This window comes from Sipha flava, unplaced genomic scaffold, assembly GCF_003268045.1.
Source record: "Sipha flava isolate LNK unplaced genomic scaffold, YSA_version1 201_pilon_pilon, whole genome shotgun sequence".
In the NCBI taxonomy this organism is placed as follows: Eukaryota; Metazoa; Arthropoda; class Insecta; order Hemiptera; family Aphididae; genus Sipha; species Sipha flava.
Genome location: NW_020272791.1, coordinates 303,599 through 328,156, shown reverse-complemented (window position 1 = coordinate 328,156; position 24,558 = coordinate 303,599). Strand labels below are relative to the sequence as shown.

The following is a 24,558-nucleotide window of genomic DNA, read 5'->3' as shown; positions in this document are numbered from 1 at the left end:
GATTTGCTGCTATTAGCTGATTTTAAAGAGACATTGTCAAATGACGTTACCGTGTGTGACCTGGCAAAACTAACGTGTCTCATTCTGGATGTAGATGGCGGTGGTGGAGGAGGCGGAGGTAAGTAATGAGGTGCACAGTGGTGAAATTCAGGATAATCGCATCCAGTAGCTCGTCCATGGCACGCAGAATGACACGTTCTGTGTGGATATTCCTCTTCTTCGGGAGGCCAACATTTATGTCGTCTGGCGGCCGGGGAACGTTGACATGTTGGCAATGGTGCTTCAGCCACGTTCAATTGATGGCAGTGATGTACAGGGAACACGTCAGGATGGCAGTGATGGTACCGAGACCATCGTGGATACGGGGCACAGTCTGCCGGAAGTCGCTTGTAAAGGTCGTGTAGGTTCTCGTCGCTGGGTATTCGACGACGAACGCACGCGGTCAGTAGGTTTGGCGAGTTCCGAGGACCACAATAAGATTCCTAAAAAAAAAAAAAATAAATAAAAAAATATTGACCAGTAAAATGATCTCTAGAAATTAAGATTGTTCACAGCACTGGTTTTAGGGACAGGGAGTCGTGGTAGTTGCAAAAAATGTTATCCTCTCAACTCTAGATCAGAACCTTTTACAATAATAAATCATTTTAAATATAATATTTTTCATACATTTAAGATAAAAACCTTTTATTTTTAGCTACCTATCAAATTAAGGGTATTTTATTTACATTTTAATCAAAAAAAAAAAATTCGAATTATGGTCAGATGCGGATAAATGTAGAAGGTAATATATTCTTTCCTGGATATATTTCTGCGTTATGCATATAATTTATGTTAGTTCTGAGATACATTGGTAACAATGTCATTTTATAAGCATTTAGGGGCCATTGAGGGACATACGTTTTATTTGACTTCCCAAAACTTAGTAATAAACATTTAACTGTGTTTAATAATCGGTACAATATTTAAGTGTAGCATTCATTTTTTTAAATAAATTGAATTTAATTATAGGAGTTTACATAAAGCAATCCGTTTAAAAGTTGTAATAATTATTGTGTTTACTCTGTGACTGGATATACATCCGAACAATGCTGGTGGTTGTCTGACCCTGTTTAACACTTGTAATTGCTTATCGCTCAGGCAGTACTGTTCCACAATATCTTGTTTTGAATAGAATTGCTGGCTCCGAGTTTTAGGCCCTTGTTTTTTACTCTCTTCCGACTCCATTGACTCTGAGTTTATGTTTGCCTGAAAAGTAAATATTTTCAGATTAATTTTAGTTTATTAATTAGTTTATAATGTTAAAAAAATAATAATAAGCAATAAATTGTATGTCAACACCCTGAATCAAAATGTTGCTTAGATGTAATTTAGGTACATATAAACACGATTTAAATTAATCATTATTTGTATTGAAAACCATAAATGACAACCATTATATTTTATCAATAAATTATTGAAAATTAGCTTATAATATGGTAAATACATAAATACACCATATTTTTTATTACGATAAATAAAGTGCATAATATTTAGTACGTTTTTATTTTAGTTTATCATTTTGGAATGTGTGAAAGTTTATCTGAAATATATTTTTATTAGAGATAAAATACCATAATAAACATGTAAATTTACACATTACATATACATTGATCAAGTAAAAAAATTTAAATAAATACCTAGCTAAAATAGCTGTAATAGAAAGACATAAAATTATTCAACCATTTTTAATGGGTAAATGATAAAGAGTTTATAAATATTGATGACAAGTATTGAGAAAATTATAAAAAAAAAAATAGCTAAATAGGTTTTTACTTAAATTAAATGCATAGTTTATAATTAGATAAAGTACTATATTGGTTGGGGCTAGAAGTAGGGAAATATTATTTTATATAAATCATTGAACGTCATTCATGTGTTATTAAAAGAGGTTTTTTATGTTATTAATATCCTATATTATTTAAATTTAAAAAACGGAATAATACAATTTTCAAGTGAAAATAAAACAATGTTCATGAATTAAAAAAGCTAATGAGAAATATAGATAAAGTTTTTATCGTTTCAACATACAATAAAAATAAAAATATTGTTTTATGACAATTCAACTTGTATCATCAAATAATGAAACATTTTGAACAATTTGTCTTACTATCACTCATGGTATTTTTAAAAATAAATATGACATATAGTAACGTTACTATAATCATGACCAGAATTTGGTATATGTGTTGCTACAAATAAAAATAATTATTTGACAATTGTTTCGGATTTTATTTTTAAAAAATATTTATTTTTTTTAAATATAATATTATATACAAAAATAATTTAATGTTTCTTAATTTTGTTAAGATATTTGACTAAAGTACGAAATTTTAAAAGGGATTTTTTGGCATTCATGTCCAATAGTACAAAAAATAGGTACTTTAATAAATTGTTAAGGTATCCGTACATATATTTTAAATTTAGATTATAAATTTTAATATAGTGTATAAAATAAGAGTAGATAATTATAGTATATTTAGATAAACGAAAAAAATAAACGAATCCTATATTTACTCTGAAATCTCGATTATACCATCTTTAATGGAAATATTTACAAAAATATAATTGAGGTACGTAAAAAAATGTTCAATAAAAAATGTATTTTTCGCTCTTTCACCTATTGGTTTTTTTTAATTACAATATCAATAATTAGTTCGTATAGGTAACATGACATTATTGCATATAGCACAATTTAATTATAAAATAATTAATGATGTAAAAATTTAAAATATATCATTGAATGATTGAATTTAATTGAACGAAAATTTAAATTTGAAATTAATATAAATATTGAAAAGATTACATAAAATTGAGACAAGGACGGCGTTAGAGGGAGGCAAAACAGGGCATTTGTCCAGGGCCTCACGCTTAAAATTTTCATTTAAAAATATTTTGTACGAAAATCTCATAAAATAAAGCGTGAAATGTGTGGATCGCCTGGCGAGTGCAATTTCTAGAGAAATCCGTTGGCGTGTAATAAAAAAACAATTAACAAAACAACAATATTATATTTAATATGTCACAAACGACGACCTATATGGCACGCCGCATGGTATGGAATCCAGGATACATGGGAAATGTTTTTTTATGGATCTATATCTTAAATTTAATCAGTCATTATCCGATATTGCACATATTACATGTTATTGCCTTTAATTGCGGCCTACAGGCTACAGGTGACTATTGTTGTGGGTAAAATAAGTTTTGCCCAGGGCCTCGCAAAATGTAACGCCAGCCCTGAATTGAGGTTTTTCATAAACTAAAAAGTACGAAGTGTTAATTTGATCAGTGATCAGTTAATCAGTGATTTTATTTATTGAACGTCGGATAACGCTAATAATATGATGTAATGACACATTTTTTCAAACGTCTCGGTGTTTGGAAATAATATAAATACAGAGTTAAAAAGATGAAAAACCACATAGAGACAAAAAAACAGAGATTCATATAGAATAATATTGACAAAATATTTTGCATTCAAAAACATTACGAACAGTTGGTGATCTGTTACAAGCGTATGTGTACATAAATTAATTACCACAACATATTATCAAAGAGTTTCTGAGTAAAATAATGGAACGATGGCACAGACTTTTGTGTTTGATAAAGCAAAATAACATGTATACTAAAATATTTTATAGTTTACGTTGCTCAAACATGCTATTCACGGATGGATCAAACTGATGAATTTGTTTATTATTATCGTTACCAAAAGATATATGTTAATGCACTAGTGAGATCATGTAATAGGAAAGGAAGAATATAAAATATTATAGGTTATATCACGTTGTTAAGTGTTCTGGGTAGTAGTCGCCCATTCTGGGATCTAGTCACATTTTACGTGGTTTAATTTCAATGCAACGCCGAAACGTTGGTAAATACGTTAACCTCTTATACCCAGAATTCTAGGTAGTGTTGGGCTTTGATATTTATGATATAATAAGTTAACGTCGACGCAGAATGCAGTATATTTTACATATTTTACTATGACATGCATGATGTAACATATAAATGTATATATACATAGAAGCCTGGATTGAATATATTAAATAAAATAACATATAACTACATAGACATAAGGCGATTTATTTGATACATTTCGATCCATCGGAAAAATTATTAATTTGTACCAAAATCTTATGCTCTTTTTAAATCTACTATTACATTTAATAGTTATAACCAGGCTTAGGGACTTCTAGCATTTGCATACTTTTTTTAATTATTGTTAAATATAGCAGAGTGCGAAATAAATTCGTTTCTCGATGCCATATCAGATATAAAATTTTAATATGCATATTTTTGCATATTTGATAGATTTTGCAGGAGAGTGCATATTTTAAAATTGTTATGCTTATTTTGCATATTTTGACAATTTTTTTAAATTTAAAATTAAAAACTATAGATACATATAACTATACATACATATTTCAAACGATCGAAAAAAAAAATGTACTTAATAATTAGTACTTAATATTTCCAGTAATATGTTATCTGCAAACTACCTCACATATCTCGTTATAATTTGTGTGTAAGTATAAATAATACTATAAACCCGTATCGATGGTATCTGGATATCGACCGGATATCGATAAAGATTATTATCTATTATTATTATTATTCTATATCAACTATTGTTGATATAGAATAATAGATTATTTATTTAGTGTTCAGTTCAGTCGATTATTATCCGTCGTTATTTTTGCGTCTCGCAACCACACTACGTCGAATCATACTTAAAACGTCATATGCATATATTTTGTAACATTGTGAAATGCCGAAAATACAACAGTCTACGAGTAGCCTACTAAAAATTTTTGTTTTGGAGTTTAAAGATACATTTACATCCGATGGACACGTTTTATTTTGTGTACTATGTGGTCATTTTTTTTTTTTTTTAATGCATATAAATGCATATTTTAATGATTTTAGAAGCATATTTGCATGCATATTTATGTATTTTTTAGATCTATAAGTCCCTAAGTCTAGTTATTATTATACAGATGAATTATTCGAATTCAAAATTGTTAGTTGTAAAACTCATTATTATACAAGAAGAAATATATCTAGTATGTTATACTGACATGTTTTATTTTCATTAAGAAAGTATTTTTTATTAAATTTGGAAACTAAAATATAAAATAAAACGTTCTACTTACTAAAAAACATGACTTACAAAGAATCATAAGTATCTACTTATAAAACCATGAGCATAATTTGAAATGATAGAAAATCGGACAGAATTATAATAAAATAAATTAAACAATAAGTAGATACACATGAAGACAATCATTTGAATAGTTTAAAATATCTCATATTTAAAATGTTACGAGATTTTTTGCCATAGTAACATTTTATATTTTTAAAAATGCATTTAAATAATAACTTTAAATGCCTTATACGTGTGATGAGTGGAAAATAAGATAGAAAAAACGGGAAGTATAATTAATAAAATAACGATAATATCCATAAATCCGTGAACATAATTTTTAATCGTATAAAATCGGATTATAAACAAATTTTATTAAAAATAACAAGTCTATAAAAATAAATTTTTTGCTTCAATTTTAAAATGCACATTTAATATTAGTATAATAATTACTTATTAATTATACTTGATATTTCTAAGAATTAATAGAAAAATATTTGTACATATTTATTTATATTTTCAATAATATTTTAAATTTTGTATCAGTGGAAGTTTTGCAAACGAAATTATATAGATAAAAGTCTTATATGCATATGATAATAAATTTAAATTATTCTAACATTTAATTTTAAAACAATCTTTACAAAAAATAATTTATTGCTTGGACTAGTGATATGTACCTTGAAAAGTATTTTTGAAAGTTGTGCATATAATTATGTTAATATACACGTGTCGCTATATAATATAATTTATATATATAATTTTTATTTTCTATTATATACATAGTATAGTATACGACGTAAATAAACTTTGTATCATAATTCATACTATATTATGGTTATTTTTTATAATGTGTTATTTTATAATTTAAATTTATTTCAAATTTAACATTTTATTGTCTATACCTTATCTAAACGTCCAAGTTCAATCTAACCTAACCTAGACTGATTCAAGTTTTAAATAACAAAAATGGTTTAAATTTGAAACCTAAATACTCATATTTTACTGTAAAATGTTCTTTTTAAAATTGTTTTACTATAGTTATTAATGTATAATTTATACGATTTTGGTAAATATGTTAATATAAACGTAAGTACATATGACTTATCTCTTTGATGCATTACCAATGTATGGCTTTCTCCATTCATATCAAGTGTCTTGTCTATTACTGTATGGACTTATTTTGCATTTTCATTCTGTTGTATAGATTATTTCGAAAAACAAAATTACCTAATGCGTATTATTATTGGAATTTAGAGAGTTCAAAATGATTTCTGTTAAGATTTTAAGAAAAAAAAATTCAGACAACCTAAAAAAACTATAGTATGGTTCATGAAAAATAAATAAATGTTCATTGATTTTATGCATGTAAAATTGTAAAATTGAATTTAAAATACAGACTTTATTTAATTAGAACTGTGTTAAAGGATTTCTTGAAATATTTCATGACTCAAGTTAACTAGGAAAAATTTGAAGGACACAAATAATAGTTTTAGAACAAGAATAATTAATCATTTTCAATACATTTCATCATAATAATGAACGAGGGTATAGGATACAGAGACTGAATGTTAAATACTAATAAAATTTATCTTCACTTCTTAAGCAAATTTCTGTATCTTAGTATTATCATTATAATATATTTGAAAGCAACGATAAATTATGGCATGTGAAAAATGATTTTAAATATTACTTTGGTTACTATAAAGTGTTTCTAGAATGATATTTTAAGTTTTAAATTATTATGAAAACTATTTACAACTTTTAATATAGACTTGAAAAATATATTGTATACATGAATGGATATACTATCATAAATAAGACAGTGGTTTCTAATCAGCTTTTTTATTGTAGCTTCCCTTTGTAGATTTTTATAAATTTAAAAATATGATATTTAACCTTTATTTTTTTTTTTTATTTTGTAAATAAACTATAATATATATATACAATGATGATAATTTCTTTTTTTTGTTAATTGCAATAATTTATTTACTCCATGATGACTCCTTGCATTTTCCCAATAATATGTTCATACCATCGTGGGTTGAAAAACAATGCTGTAGGGTTAAGGATTTTTATATTTTTTTGATACTTAAAGTGTACTATAAATGTGTTTTATTGAAATATTGAGAATTTATGATAAAATATTTCTTTGCATTTAAAATTACTTTCATATTTTAAAATAAATCATAAAAAAAATTTTAATTTATAAAATTACTTTTGCTATATATATGTTAAATATCTTAAAAGTTTCGATAATTTTTTTTAGTAGGTTTTCAATTTTTATCATTACTTTAAATTAAAAGTAAATTTTCTTTAGTAGTCAATTTCTTATTTTTTTATTTATTTTTTTTTATTTAATTTTGGTTTCATACAGTGAAATACTGGGCCCCACTGAGAAAACTCGTATTATACTTAATAAAAATTATTTTCTCACGCTAATTGCATAAATTATTATTTAATCTTAATGAATAAGTTTAATAATATGATAATATAATAGTACACTCGTACAATGTGTATATTGAATTTTCATTCTCAATGATACATGAACAAAAATAACTTTTTATTAATTTATTAATTTAAAAATCTAAAATCTATATTTATAGTATTATTGTAATTAGTAAAAACAATGTTTTTGTTTAAATTCAAAATGGTTCAGAAAAATGTCCTTTTAGCTAAATTTTATAGTTTTTGACAAACGATTGAAAAGTATATTAAATTAACTATTTTTAGTATTACATTTAAAATAAACAGTTAAAAAATGTTGAATTATGTACTTAATTTTTTCTTGAGATTTATTAATATTTAAAATAGGTAAAAGTAAACGTAAATAAAAATATCTATAAAATTGGTATACAAATTGAAGAAAAACCACTCAATATTCGTGTACAAATATTAATAATTAAGAGACTATAAATTATTTCATCTGTGTGAATATATTTTTTCAATTAGGTAGTTTTGATTTTTAAATTTATAATCTTGCTAGTATTTAAAAATGTTTGTTTACCATGTTTATAAGTTACTATTAGGATTGATGAACGGTGAAAATGGGACTCTTTGAATACTTAGGTTTAAGATATTATTTTATTTTTGAAATAAATATCTTAAGTATATTATGTATATTATAGTTGTTGGAGTGAGTATTTGTTTGGGTACATTTAAGTTATTATTTTCTGTATAAAATATACAATCGTATGTATATCGTATACTATGATTATGAATAGTAAGTTATTTTTTGGACATATTTAAAAATATATCAAGTAAAGTATTGATAAAAGTAATTTTTATAATTGAGAAGAAGGAAAAATAATTCAACGTTAGTTAGTATCACGATTGGACTTTTTGGTCTCACATAAAAAATCAATATAACACACAAACTAGATGGCCTCATTTTATATTATTTATACACATAATATATTCTAATAAATACATATGAATGAAAACGATCGTAATGTTTATTTCGTTTGTTTAGACCAAACGAACGATTGCAAGACCATTTAATCATTTTCTCCAGGACGCGTAAAAAAGTTTTTTCCATCGTTTCACTCAGTCACTACTGTCATATTGATCACCTAGCTAATAAATTGTATACCAATGACACATAGTGGTTGATACGTAAGTATTGTGAAACAAACGATTGTGTGTGACTTGACGTGGTGATGGCGAATCAGAGTTTTGCTGTGAGGACAAAGTGGGATTGTGAAGGATAAAGACACTCGACGAGTTCGAAACTAATCTACTGAAATCGTTTCAGGGTAGCTACTAAAGGTCAGTGTTGTCAAAACTAATAATTTACACTTTGGTCAGTATTTACCTGTGTTGTCGCATGATTAGTCTTTCCTTTGTTAGTGGTATCCGGCGCCGCTACTGCGGGTGTAATGAATATGCGTTGTGACGCTCGATTGAATTGTCCTGTAAACATAACGGTATACAAGTAATTACGTGTATTTATATTTTGGTTTTCTCGGTTTGATTAAAAAAAATTTATAAAAAAAAAAAATATATGTTCAAAAAAGGCAGCACGTATCAGTAAAAAGTATGTTCAGATAATTGTTAGATAAAGTTTTATTGAAGTATAATTGTGTGTGTGTGTGTATGTATTTGTGATAAATTGTATGAAATACAATATAAATTTACGCAACTTTCATTTTTCAAATTGTTGTAAGAAACCAAAAAAATTAAATGAATCCTATGATAATTATATGTATACTATTAAAAATGATAAATTTTTCCATTTCGATTGTTGTTATTGTAGTTGTAAAATATGTAGTTTTCAGATTTTTAAATATACTGGATTACCCGTTTATACCAAAATCAACATTTAAACGAAGACTCGTTAAATATTTCTGTAGGTAAAAAGGAATCGTAATTTTCATAGGGGTTTTGTATAAGACGATGTTTGCGATAAAACAATATTTGAGAGAAACGAAATACCATTGTGAAATATTTACACTTGCACATGTTCGTACATGACAGTAGTGTTTTCATATACTGTTTTTATGAGCATGATCAATTTATCTAATAAAAACTTTGAACTTTTATATTAGACGATCATTATGTGCGTTAGTTTTAAGTTAGGTACAAATTTAAAGAACAAATTCTAAAATAATAATTCATCCTATAGTTAATTCTTAAAATGTGTTTAAAATGAAGAGTGTAATTTAAACAAGTTAAATTATATATGAATCACACGATTTTTATTAAAATTTTAAAATTTTATTTTAGTGTTAAAACTTCAAAAATATTTGATTTAGTGTTTAAAGCATAAATATTTTTATATTCGACTGATAGTTAATATTTTGCTGGAAAAATGCATGTCATTATAAACGGTTAAATGGTTAAAATTTCTATAATTTTTTATAGTAATACAATTTAAATGTCGAAAAAACTTTTAAATTTATGTAAAAATTGATTTTTTAGAATATACTGTTTCTTGTATTTGTAATTAAAATTTTTTATTTTTACTCAAAGATTTACTGTCAAGTATATTTGAATGCCTAAGATTATTTATTAAAACATTTATGTTACTGTAATTTTTCAATAATAACTGGTAAAATTTTGTCAATAGCTATGGTTTGTCGTTACATTGTAGTTAGACATTTTTCTAAAGGGTGTAGTTTTTTTTTACATATACATAAAAAATATAGTTTAAAAGAGCGTAGTAACAACAGCTTGTAATATAATTGATTTGTATAGTTTATACGGAAAACAAAGGACAGAAATTTGAATAATTTATATTATATATATATATATAAAAAAATATATTAAAATTTAGATAGTAATGATGAAATGCATTTTTTACTATTATACATTAGCTGGGTGCTGATTTTAGAATAAAATAAGTAAGAATATACACGGAAGTGATATTTTATATAAATTAATAAATTAAAAATGTCTTGAGTATTTTAATTAAACATTTGGATAATTACTGCCTATAAGAGAAAGAAAAAGAGATAGACTTTTTCCACATTGACATACAGCGACCCACCCTCTACCTCTGGCAATGGTCCTTTTACGTATCGATCCTTTTTGCTCTCATTACCATACGAAACAAAATTAACCCGTTGTTTTGCGGCGAATTCCTGTATAATGATATCTACACCCCCCTCAAGCCATGTAAGCCAACGATAATGATTCTGGGTTAAAATTGATATCCTGAAAGCTCGTTTTTCAACTACTGCTGGTAACTACGGCGAAAAAACTAATAAATCCGTCGGCAACACTAGAGCAGAGTGGCGATAAAAGAATCTCAAATTTGTAAGATTATAACACGTGGATTAACAAAATAAAAGTCATCGATGACAATAATTTTGGAGGGTCGTTTGAGTGGAAACTGTCAAGGATATTGTATAAATTTAACGGATTGGAAATTATAATATAGTTCTAATGGATTAATTAAAAATGGACAAAAAAAATTAAATTAATAGGTCTTATATTATGGAAAATTTAAATAATTTAAAAATACAATTAAAGATTTTTTACCTATTAACACTCTTCATTAAAGTTAAATTTAGAGTGAGTAAATCTATCTATAAGTTTGCTTATATTAACATAAAGTATCAGAAAATAACCATACGCATATATTAAATAATATTGTAGTAAATATATTGTAACATGCAATTCAGTATTATTATGTTTTATTTTGATGTGTAATTAAATCAAATTAAATTGTATTTTCGGTTATAAATATAAAATATAAATATGTGCATTGTATTATTGTTTTAGATCCACTACTGGACCAAGAATTAGATTTGGTAATAAACATGTTATTTTAATTTATTGAACATGTATTTATTGTATTTATTAAACATTTATTAACATGCTGTTTAAAGATTTACATATAATTTAAATCTTATACAAATACAAAAAGTGATTTATTATTTCAATAACATTATGTTTAAAACCGATTGCAAACCAATAACTGCTAATAATAACTGTTTTAAGGTTAATTCGAATAATTTACACAGATTTATTTACATTAAATAAAGAAATAAATAAATAGTGTGTGGACAATAAAACGAATGCAAAGCACCGTACACGGAAACAGAATAAAAACTGAGGAGTTTGATTTTTTGTTCGTGTTTGGTATTCGAAATAAAGAAAACCGAAAGTGAGTGCCCATATTCAATATTCGAATTAATATCGTATAATTTTTAGATCTTTCCAGTAGCCAATATTTAGTCCATTTTATTTTTTATTTTTTGCCTTTAGATTTAAGGACCAATTCCATGATAGTAGCTGTTAAAGTTAGATTTTCGGTGCGCGAAACAAGAGCCATGATATGCAGAACTGCGGAAACTAGAGCGTCCATAGAAAAATTGAAGAAAAATGATTGTAGTGCGTTATCAATTTCGATGTTTGAGTTAAACGGTCGCTGTTTTTCGAACACTGTAAAATGATACAAAATGTAATGTGTGTATCGTTCATCGACGTACGAACAAAAAATTTTTGAACTACACCGTACACCATACACGGACAAATAAGACCGTAGTATGTAGCTATCTTTACATTGGTTTAAGAAAAGCTGTGAAATCAAAATCCTGATAAATAGTGGTGAATTTAGGGGGGATTTTGGGACTGAAACCCCCTTCAAAAATATTGTACATTAGATTATACATATAAGTACTATAATAGCTTATTGTTTTGTGACACATAATTATTATAAGTACGATTCATGATTCTTTTTTTTCAAATTTGATTATTATTACACATTTATAGTTTAATATAATAGTAGATGATTACGTGTTTATGGCAATTGCCGATCGATTATTTGGTTGAAAATCATTTTTAGATTTATGGATATTAGCGATTACTATGTACTATATGGTAATAATAGTAACTATTAACGATTATTTGAAAATTAATGGTAATGGTTTACTTTTATATAAGGAAAATATGAAAAATTTGTGAGGCCCAGTCAAACAAATATCCTGGATGTACGCCTGCTGATAATAAACGATTTTTTTATTGTAATGCAAAACAGATAATTTTTTGCGTTTATAAATAAGATGATAATATTAATAAAGATTATTAATTACGAATTAATTTTTTATAGTTAATTAATATTTAACACATTTTTTTGTATGAATATGATTATTATCAGTTTCGTAGTTGAATATATATTTTAAGTTCATAATTTTTTTTAAATACTATATATATATAAATATATGGCACATATGGTAATGAGTTAAAAATATAACTATAGTGTAATATTAATATTGAAATCAAATATTATCATTAATGATGTCAGATTTTTTATTTATGTTTTTTTGCACTATTTAAACATTAAATAGCGCTAATATGATATAACATATATCAATATTTACAAGTATATTTCTAAAAGTGTAAAAATTTTAATTTATAATGAAATATTTTTCTTTGAATATACACAGAAATAAAAATTTTTTTATTTATACCTAATGAAAACCAAATGCAGATAGTGTAAAAGTACTAAAAATATGATTTTAAACAGAGCTTGATTTAAATGAATATGTATAATATTTAAGCATTTTTTATAAATACAATTTTAATCATATGAGTAGGCTGAGATTTATTAAATTAATTTTAGTTACTATTTATGTATCCAATGTTAAACAAATATGGCAAAATAACAGTTGATACTTTGAAGTACCAGTAGAAAAATATCTAAATGATCAATGGTACATTCAAGTATCAAGATCCTAACTTAAATTTTAGTAAGAAAACAAATAAAAAAAAATAAATAAATAAAAAAAATATAACGTGTTCATGCAAAAAAAAAAAAAAAAAATTTAAATTGATTAATAAGGACATGTTCTACCTAGGGCTGATAACCACAATGACCAATAGATAACCATATAGTATTGTAATGATTATACCACAAAAGGCTGCTTGTAGCACAACATAGCATACTACTCATAGTTGAGTCAAACGTCACTATGGACCGCCTTGTTCATATTCAACCATTAGTAACATAGAACAGAGCACCAACAGAGAGCGCATTTTGACACAACAGATTAAATGTAACATAATGTATGGTTCGGGGAAAGAAGATTTTTAATATATAGGACTCTAAATGTAGAAAATAGAAAGAGAAGATCCAAATCCATGCGTTTTTCAAAATTATGAGATGAAACTATCAAACAAGGAACTATACAAAAGTCAGTCTGCAACGATAGAAAACAGAATTTGGCATGTAATCGGCACCAACATACATACACATAATGTCACGTTTCCGTAGAGGAATCAACACAAAGTCCCAGTCCTTGTAATATTATGTCCAAGGTCTGGAGCTCTGGGTACTGAAAAATCCGTACTGTCAGACTGCCTAACTTGTGTACTTGATCCTATATACAACCGTTCCTCTTGGAGGTGTCTACTTATCGCTCTGGGTACGAGGTAATCTGGTACTGTCGGGCCGATTAAGGGAAGCACACACGCTAGACCAATCCCTTTACGCTATCCCCATCCCATATTTCACACACAGTTTATTTACTAATTGCTGTGCGTTTTGCCGCAGTCCACACCACCGTCAGTCCATCGTTATACATATAAATTACCACCGTGTGTGCAGCCGCAGTCTACACCATCATATCATCGCAATTAGTATTAATAACACAGTGAGTCAAACGAAACCTTTATAACTATATATGTATTTATGTATATGTAAATTTAAATATATTCAATTCTAAATTGTTTTTTTATTTCATTATTATTATTATTATTATTATTATATTTAATATATATATGTCTACATGTCAAGTTTGTAAATAAATAAATAAAGTTAATGTTCATCAACAACAAATAAAGAAACGCGTTGAGTTCATTAAAGTATTTGTAAATTAAAATCGATGAGTCATCACTTCACTCTAAATATAGTCAGTCAATTATTATTATAATTTATCAATAATATTTTCGTATAAAAATATATTTTAATTATAATATTCTAAATTTAAATTATACTAAGAGACAATGAATATTCACATCCCTTACAAATATAATACGAATTAGTTAAAATAATACGGTTGGTGGGAGGAGGGGGGGGGTGAATCCCAAGACCCCCCTGTGTGCATGCCCATGATACCAACACTTGTGGACATATTCATCTGTTCAGCATATTAAATCCGTTTACATTATTTGAATAATAAAATATGTCATGACAACCATAGGCGAAATTAGACACTTTTATTAGGTCAGGCTAAATGAAAAATATAAAAAGTATTATTACGTAAAATTAACTATTATTTCCTATAATATAATTATAAAAATAGACCTATTATGTTCTATTATAATACTTATTTGTACCAATTGTACCTACATACTATATTATATTATAGTATTTTATGAAACGTACAAATGTATACGTTTACATGTTTTTTTTTTATTTCATTTAAATTTAAATCTATGAGATTATTGAACCTATATATAAATATATTATTTATAACGCCTAAGTAATTATTAAAATATATAATATATACATATTTTTCGTTAGTATTAGGTCAGGTCATGGCCTGACTGGCCTGACCCGTAGTTTCGCCAATGATGACAACTATCTCTTGAAATTACTTTTATACACAAATTAATGGGTATTTTTAATTACGTTTATTTTTAATTGTCTAACCAAGTTTGTTATCATTTTCAATGAATAGAACAACTGTCACGCTTGTTGAAATATCCACATTTTTGAGATTGTGTTAAAAAAAATTTCATAATTTTATTTATTGCTAAAACCGTATATAACTGGATAAGTTAGTTTGAGGGAACTAGATTTTTCGGTTTTAAAATTAGAAATTATTAAATTAAATTAAAATTAAAAGTTCTCAAAATGATTATAGTCAGAATCTATAATAAATCGACTTTGTCAAAAATGCGTGTGTTATAAATTTTAACATTCTTCAATGTTATCCGATATATTTTCTATATCCTTTTTTTTTTCATACCAATGGGAAATTATTTTTCTGAAATACAACTTGAAGTGGATTTACAATCAATGAATATAGTTGTGCGAACTTTTGAAGCACTACTTATTCACGGAATTGTTATCAGACACAGGACTAAAAAACAATATTGCGCCATTTTGTGTTAGATCACTAAAAAATGATGAAGTTCATTAGCTTTGCGTAATTTATTAAATCTGCACAAAATATACGATAACTGTTTTTGTTAATTCATGTGATAATGAAATCAGTTGAAAGTTTACATTTGCATTGCAAAAATGATTTTAAATTTCAAGAATTTATGTTGGAAATGCAGGTGGAAAGTATATTTTGATTAATAGTTAAAAGCACTATCTTAGTTTCTTCGTTTCTAGTAGATTGGTGATTTTGGTTTGCATGATTATAAATCACTGTTGACTTAAGTACATATGAGTTTATTGCACAATCTTCTAGTCATGAAAGCATGACTATATTACTACGAGTACTTGATGTGTCCGTATCGTTTTGTTTTGATGACTATTTTAATCATAATTATTTTTTTAATTTTATTAAGTATAATAATTATGATGGTACACTTTCATTTAAGTTGTTCTAGAAATAAAATGTACTGTGATAATTCAACATTTTTTTTCAACCATAGGAAATTTATAAATTATATATATTTTAAAAAAATTGGTCATGGTTTTTATCTGTAAGAGGGGAAAAAAATATGAAATCAATAGTGTTTTGCAGATGAAACAAATTTCAAAATGTTGTCTAAAAATAGCTTTTAATGAACGTTTTTACAGAAGTACTGAAAATTAAATTTAACTCAAACTATAAATCGTGCGTAGAAAATGTTGTACATGAACATATATCATGATATTTTGTTATGTTTCCGTAAATAATAATATATAATTTAGAAAAGAAAAGTCCAATATTTCAAACTTATTCATACTATATATATTTATTTTTTATTAGAAAAATTGAAACATTTACTATCTGTATTTAATTTATACAATAAGCAAATTGGATACCATATGGACCAGGCTAGGTGGCATAAACAAAGGAAGCATCCAATGACATTACTTAAAATACAATTATCTTTTATTTTTTTATTAGCTGAGTAAAATTCTAGATCAGTTATGTTTAAGGCGACGAGGGGGATTATAAGGAATGATGTCAGAGGTTAAGTCTGATATTAATTAGGTAATTTATTACGGTTGACTATGACTATGATGTGATCAGGATAGGGATGAGAAAAGTAATCAGTGATTTGAATCCATCAATAAAAGATGAAAGTTAAAGAGAAATTTAGTTTGCATTAAAATTATTACGAGTATGAACGTTAGAGTGGTTTTCTGTATTTTTTTTTTAGCATGAGGATATGGAATTGGAGATGAGTAAAAATTTATAGTAGTTTTTATATTATTATTAAATGTATTATTATCAAGATTCTAGTTATCTACATTATCATTATGTGAAAGTTCAATATTAACTATAGCTGGCTAACTTTTTTTGGACTGTTGAACAATTTGAAAAGATTTATGAACGGACATTCTTTAGTTGGTTAGGTGGAGACCGCTACAAAAGGCGCATTTTGTTGGGAGATCTGATAATTGTTGACAACTATTTAAAGAAAAGGGGATCATCACAATGAATGCAGTTTGGCGGGTGATTACAATAAGTTTTCGTATGATTTTAGGCTTAACAGTGAAGTCATTAAATTGGCTAATAATTTGTGTGATGCTCTTCTATTTTCATTTTTGACACACTGAGAAAGTAAATTTTAAAAATATCTTTTTGTTGATATTAAATTCTAGGTCGATAAATAAGAGTGGACGTTGGATATTACGGTGTAATATATTAGTTAGATCTTGGATTATGGCCAAGAGATATAAATTCATTTTTTATACCATATAAGTTATGATGAAGGTTTCTTAATAACAACTTTGAACGATTTTTCGTGTTTGAGTTAGTAAATATGATGGTCTGTATTATTAGACTATAGAAATTTAATTGCATTTCAATACAATTCAATTTTGGTTTTAGACAGTTTGACGCTATTAATTGAACTTTTACGAAAACAATTATTATATTTAGTTATTTTCTTAATTTTTGCACAGAATGAGCGAAAGTCGTTGACTACTTGAATAGATGTAGTGGTGGTTTGGTTTCGATGATAGTCGGATCAATATTTAGTATCATATTGGTGCTCAAGTAATCAAGGTCAGCAGTTTTATTTGATGCAAGTTACAAGAAACGATTTTTTTTTTAAGTATAGGTTGCTTGTTTTTGTTGTGTATTATTTATGGTTGTTTATTTCGGTCATCATTTATGGCAACGGAGAGAAGAGTCGTTTCGAATTAGCACGAGAGCTAAGAGTCGGATGTAGATGGGAACATCGGATAATTATTTAGTATGCTCTGTATATAAGACTTAGGTAAAATTAGTGGTGCTACGATTTTTTTATTTATCGTGTGATAATACTGATGATAGATTGCGTAAAGGGTGATAAGTGGGCTAGGGGAATTGGCTACTATATAATTTTTTAGATAACTAACTGTCAATTAATAATTGAATTGTAGCGTGAACCACGTATGTGTTGCCACCTAGTGGTGTCCAATTATGCAACTGACACCAACGAACCCGCTCTCTTTGATATGCGCGGCGCGTCGTACCTTTCGCGTCATTTAATACCCAATATAGAGCGCTCTTTTTTCACTAACGATTTTCTTTCCGAACTTCCTTTTACATTTTCTAATCTATCAAATTAATTTCGTGATCTCCACTGCTAAAAAATCATCAATATATATCTGTAAGCACTTCTCGAAACTACTCCGCGTCACAATACATCTTCAATTTAAAAGAAAACTAAGAAAAACCAAAAACATCGCTAATCTACACTCTGCTATACAAATCCAGATCTGACACGCTTAAATACCCGGCCAAATAAACTCAAAATTACCTCTTTCACAGTTGTTCTGTCGAACTTCTATGGGTACTATGCATATAGAATATAATTCGTTGTATTTCACTACATGATACATAGTTCCCCGTAGTTAAGTAAGCTGACAACTTGCCAGTTGAACTTCATCAACTGTGACGTCGTCAACTTCCCTAGCATTAAGAACATTAACCGCCATCCACAGTGCCGCTGCCCGTTGTGTTTTATTTTTTTATATTACCAACTCAATCCAGGACATCCCACCGCTGGTTCAGCCGTCCGCCACTTTTGCCGCGGACAAGCCAAGCAGCTCTTGCGGTTTGGGAGGAACTGTTCTCCATCAATCATTCAACATTTTAAACTAAAATAATCAGTAATATATCTTCATATAAATGCTATATATGTTTGTGTCATATTTGTAATTTTATTCATAAAAAATAAAGATAAATATTATTATCATCTATTTATATAAAAACACTGTCTAATATACTTGGAAATATATATATATATATATATATATACGTATACCTTGACAATCCGACACATAGAGGAGAGTCAAACGTTACAGAATTCATTATAAAAAAGATAGTGAGAAGGTCTAGAGTAGATTTAGAGATGTGTTGGACAGTTGGTACTTTAGAGTACTTTTCATATAGCGAAAAAAAGAAACAAGGTATTGGTATATGATGTTTCATGTCGATTGACGATGCGCGAGTGTCCCTTAGATATATAAAAATCTATGAATTTTAGTATTTTAAGTCTATTTGACTATAAATACTTATACTTTTTATAAAAACCTAATATATAAAAGTATTCATAAACAATATGAAAAAAAGAAATATATGGAAATAAAATTGATTGAATAGCTATATAGCATAGTTAAAATATTTATAAGTTTCATTTAATTACAAAAGTATTTTAAATTGACTGTTTTATTGTATTATGAAAATTGCAATTATCACAAAGGATATGATTATAAATATATTTAATAAATACTTTTTCCTCAAATAATTTATGAACAATTTTCTACCAGATTTTTAGTTTATAAACGACAAAGCATAAATAATAGTTTTACCTAACTTATTATCTTCATCCACAATATATAAAAAAAAATAATAATAATACAAGAAAAGAAATTTTTCAGATAAAATACAAATACATTATGTAAGTAAAAATATTAATTATTATCAAATAATATATGGATATAATAAAGAAGTTGAATATTGGAATTAATTGTTCCTATAAATGATATTATTTTCTATTTACACAAAATTTAATAATCCCACAGAGAAGAATACCGAAATAGCTTTCGACTATCATTATCAATACGTATATTATTTTGTATAATCTATTTAGTAATACCTCGTGAAACTTTAAATTATTTTTTAACTTGTATTAAATTTAAATGGGTAAGTTAATTTATAATTAATAAGGTAAAACAATCAAATTACAATACTCTTGATTGCTTTCCAAAAATGTTCTAATAAATCAGTTTATACTAATTCCCGAATTCATATTAATTATTTATGTCTTTAATGTTATAAATCAATGAAAACTATTTATTGTGCCATTCTCTTTAGTATCAATACTTAAGTAGTATCTTATAAGACGGATTTATTATTTACCAACATGTAAATAATGCAGCTAAAATTACTCAAGATAGCATAATATGATTATGTATTTTTTAACTAAACCACATTTTATAATAAGCATCTATTTTATTTTTATTGAATGACTATGATACAGAAAATCATCGTTTAAAATGTTTCTTTTGAAATAATGTATTATCTTTGTGAATATTATAATTTGAAATTTAGGTTGTGAAATTTAACACTATTCTTATTACCGAATATTCAATTTTTTTTTCTCTTGAAAAAATAATTAAATATTTTTTCATGAATTGTAGTTTTATTCATCCAAACGGAAAAACTTATTTTAGTTTTAGTTTTGTTAACTTTATTTAAAAAAAGTTTCAAGATTAATATCTTAAAATCAGTCTTATCAGTCTTATAAGTAGCTGAAATACTTATGTACAATTTATAATGTCTAATAAAGATATTTTAATATATTTTACCACAATCGATAAATTTATAATGTGTAGCAAACAAAAATTATTAAATCAAAATAAATTACTGTATTCCAAATTATTTTAATGGCAAACCAAATGAAATTAAAATGTTTTGAGTGTAGATTGTATTAATGTAACTACATACTCTTAGTTAAATATTTAGTCCAAAGATTGTTTCGCCTTTAAGATGTCAAAACTTTAACTGATGACTAGAATTTATTCTTGAATAAAAAATTATTAGAATACTTGATTGTAATCTTGATACGATCGATATCATATGCAATTTATATTAAATATACAATCTCTCAGAGTTTAAGCTTACGGCAGCTGATTTCATTCTATGTGCTTATTAATAATACCTAATTAAAATAACGACCATATGCTTAACTTAAGAGAGCTATAATGGTGAAGTGTTGATTCGACTGTTAGCCTTGCATCGTCATGGAGACTAAGCCTAAGAACAAGGCATTAAGTTATACCAGTTCTGATGTTCAAGAGCTGCTGGCTGAATCGGTGTGACCTTAAACTTTATGAATTCAATGAAATCGTATTACCGTGCGAGATGAATAAATACTATTTTAAAATAAATCTGTTATAATCAATGAATAGTTTTAATTTTAGTAGCAATGTAAAAAGACAATAAAGAAACTCTATTTGTAGGTGTGAATAAAGCCGGTTTAATTCGTGGATGGTTTAAAAAGTTTTTCTTGATGTCACGAACCAAAATTAAAAGAAAAACTTTTACGGTGAATTAATTGCAATACAGAAAAATGCCATTGTTGCAACGATGAAATAATCCAAGCACCATGATAATGGGGTAAGTTTTCAAACAATTTTTATGAATACAATTATTAAGCCGATTTTAAAATATACATTATAATTATTATTATCTTGTTATTTTGATAAAATCAAAATAATTATTCTTATAATTTGCGATTAAACTATTTCATGTAATTTAATAACTAGAGAATAGTGGATTTACTTGGATAATTAAACTTAGAAATATGAAAAAGGATTCCACTATAAAAGTTATATTTTAAAAATGTTGATTTAAACAAAAATTATAAAAAAATATTTCATCGATTTGTTGAACAATATTAAAAATAATATATGTGTGAATAAGTTAAACGTATTTTTAAACTTAAAATAAATTAAAATTATTTGAAATTTACATTTACATTTAATAAAATCATAACATAAAATGTTATCGATATCATACATTTTAAACTGCTGATTTTTTTTTATTTTAACAAAACGTGAAATAATTAACAATGTTACCCATCAATTGTTTATAGATTGTAGTGTAATGACGTCGAAGGTGCAGTATTTTGATAATATTGTAGATTCAAAGATTTTCCACAAAAAATTTTTAACGTCCAGTATTAAATTGTTTATTGTTCAATTAAGTTATTTTAAATTCATTCAACTACTCGGTGTAGCCGTTGGGCTAAACATGTAAAATAAAAATGTTTGTTTTATACGTTAAATCATTTACTGGCTTAACCGTATCAGAGATGTTGCGTCGGTAACAATTAGAAAACCGTCACTAAGATTTACGCATTACTTAACCATAATATAAGTGATACAGATACATCATATAACTTTGAAGTTTGAACTTTTTAAGAAATTTCAATTGACAATAAAAATATTTTCTTCGATTCATATCCCTCCGAGTAGTCGAATTCCAATGATTGCATTCGTAGTTTAACGATATTAGTTTAACGTTTAATCATTTAATCTTTACTGTTTATCTAAATTATTATCATTTACATGATTTTATATTTTTGTTATAGTTTAATAAAAAGTTTATTCCAATATTTTTTTTGTAAAAATTTATTTAGAGTATTTCTTCGAATATATTTTTTCGCAAGAAATTTAAATGATCTGTGTTGCTCAATTATTTCGAACAATTTTTATCCAGAAATGATAGAAACACATTTATCATTGTATCATACGTATTCAATTGAATAAATCAAATTTTTTATGAGATTAAGAATATTTGTTATACATGGTTGCAAATCACGATGTATTTTTATAGATATTATGTTTTTCGATTTTCTAATATTAATTAATTAAAACCTTTCAGTATCGGTAATGACTTTAATAATAAATATAATCCAATATAGTGTACAAACGCCAATGGAAAACCATTCGAATTCAGACACTAACAATCATAAGCCTATAGATATCTAATCTTCCCAATTAAAAATGTTATTACCCGAATTCTATAGTCATCGTTAAGCAGACCTAATACAATTTACAACCGTTGATTTCTTCGATAATAATTCCATCAAGTAGATATGAAATGTATACAATATTTGTTAATACTTAGAAAATTTTTTGTAGCTAAAATTAAAAAAAGTGGTAGGTATTTAAAAAGTATTTTATTTTAACATTTTTGTTTAAACATTTTTTATCTAAATATTATAATATACATAAAACAAACGATATGTAAAAAATATAGCACAGGAGTCGTAAAATATGCACAAACAATTTTTGTGTTCATATTCACAACACTAGGATATATATTTTATGCTCATTAACAATGTAACATATTATAATACGGTCACTCAGAAACATGTAAATGCATAATATCCGCTTCCTTATCATAATATAAATTTTCTCAAACTATGTTTTTTCTTCGAAAACGCAACAATTTATTTATTTTAAGTGGGTTCAGATTTTATAAAAATAATGAATAAAAAATAAAATATTATAAATAGATAAAAAACTTAACAGGAATGTAATACTTGAAATAATATATCGTTTATAGTTAACAGTTAGTAATTGTCTTATAAGTTTAAAATAAATAGTAATTAATATTTAATTAGTACTTATTGATTTACCCGAATTAGTTTGAGGATCGATTTTTTTTTATATTTACGTATGTTCATACAATTGAATACAACCATATCATTCGTAACTATCAAATTTTAAACATCTTTAATGGATGACACATTAGTTTTATTGAAATTAATTGGGGCATACCTATGGTTTTATGTATTTTTTTTTTAAATTAAAACTGGTGTGATAAAAACAGTTCATTATATATAAAAATATAATCCAAATTATTTAAACTTTCAGCTAGATAGTATTAAATTACTTATTAGATAAATTATTTGGTTATGGAATTCTTAAAATATTACTACTGTTCTGGTACAAAGTAGAAATTTTGAATTTATTTGAAATAAAATTAAATGATATTGTAATTATTTAAATTTGATATATTGTCAACGATAAATACAGTATATTATTAAATAACATATTATAGTTGTTTATAGAAAATTAAGCTTATGAATATTTTATTAGTAAAAATATTATTCATTGGACAATATTTGTGATCTGAGTTGTTTATTACGTAGATCAAATATATTGGTAGGATTTATGCACTTATGAGAAATATATTTGATTTTATGGTATTATTATATTTTCAATTCAATATGTTATTAAACTGCGTAAAATGGAATTAAATGTGTTAATTTCCTGTTCGATTCAACACAGGATATTATTTTCAATTTTATTTTGTTTTGTATTGTGTAGTAGATTAAAGAGATGACTGAATTCTATATGATTGCAAAAGCATCAAGTACACTCTAATGGAAACTTACGAATAAATGTAGACATGAGTCTAAAAACAGGAATTGAAAGCATCAGTACACCTGATAAGGCCCGAATTAGTAATTGTTGTTTTGTTGTTACCTTAATAGTCGAAAAAAACGGAAAGGAACCAATCGTCAAATACTTTAGTGTGTATCTATAAAATGTTGATCGTGTCTATTTTACTGAAAATAATTTATAAAGCCGACTAACTTCTCCTCCAAGTATGACACTCAACGTGATGAATTTTCAAGAACTTTTCTATATGTTTCTTTTACACCATATGCGTGGGCCAACCTCTTTCAAATGTCTCAAGAAATTCAACAATCAATTCTGTATATATGTTACGGGTAGAATTCGAAAATGG

At 26.0% G+C, this 24,558-nt stretch overlaps 1 protein-coding gene across 2 annotated transcripts in view; it reads right to left on the bottom strand.

The window, feature by feature from the left end:
• Positions 1–24,558, bottom strand: part of LOC112682271 — a 274,831-nt gene that overhangs the window by 18,201 nt on the left and 232,072 nt on the right. For both annotated transcript variants that reach the window (XM_025552809.1, XM_025552810.1), the window contains exons 5-7: positions 9,000–9,097; positions 1,060–1,245; positions 213–482 (exon numbers count right to left, since the gene is read on the bottom strand). In XM_025552809.1, coding sequence (XP_025408594.1) covers positions 213–482; positions 1,060–1,245; positions 9,000–9,097 — 554 coding nt within the window. The remainder of the gene's footprint in view (positions 1–212; positions 483–1,059; positions 1,246–8,999; positions 9,098–24,558) is intronic.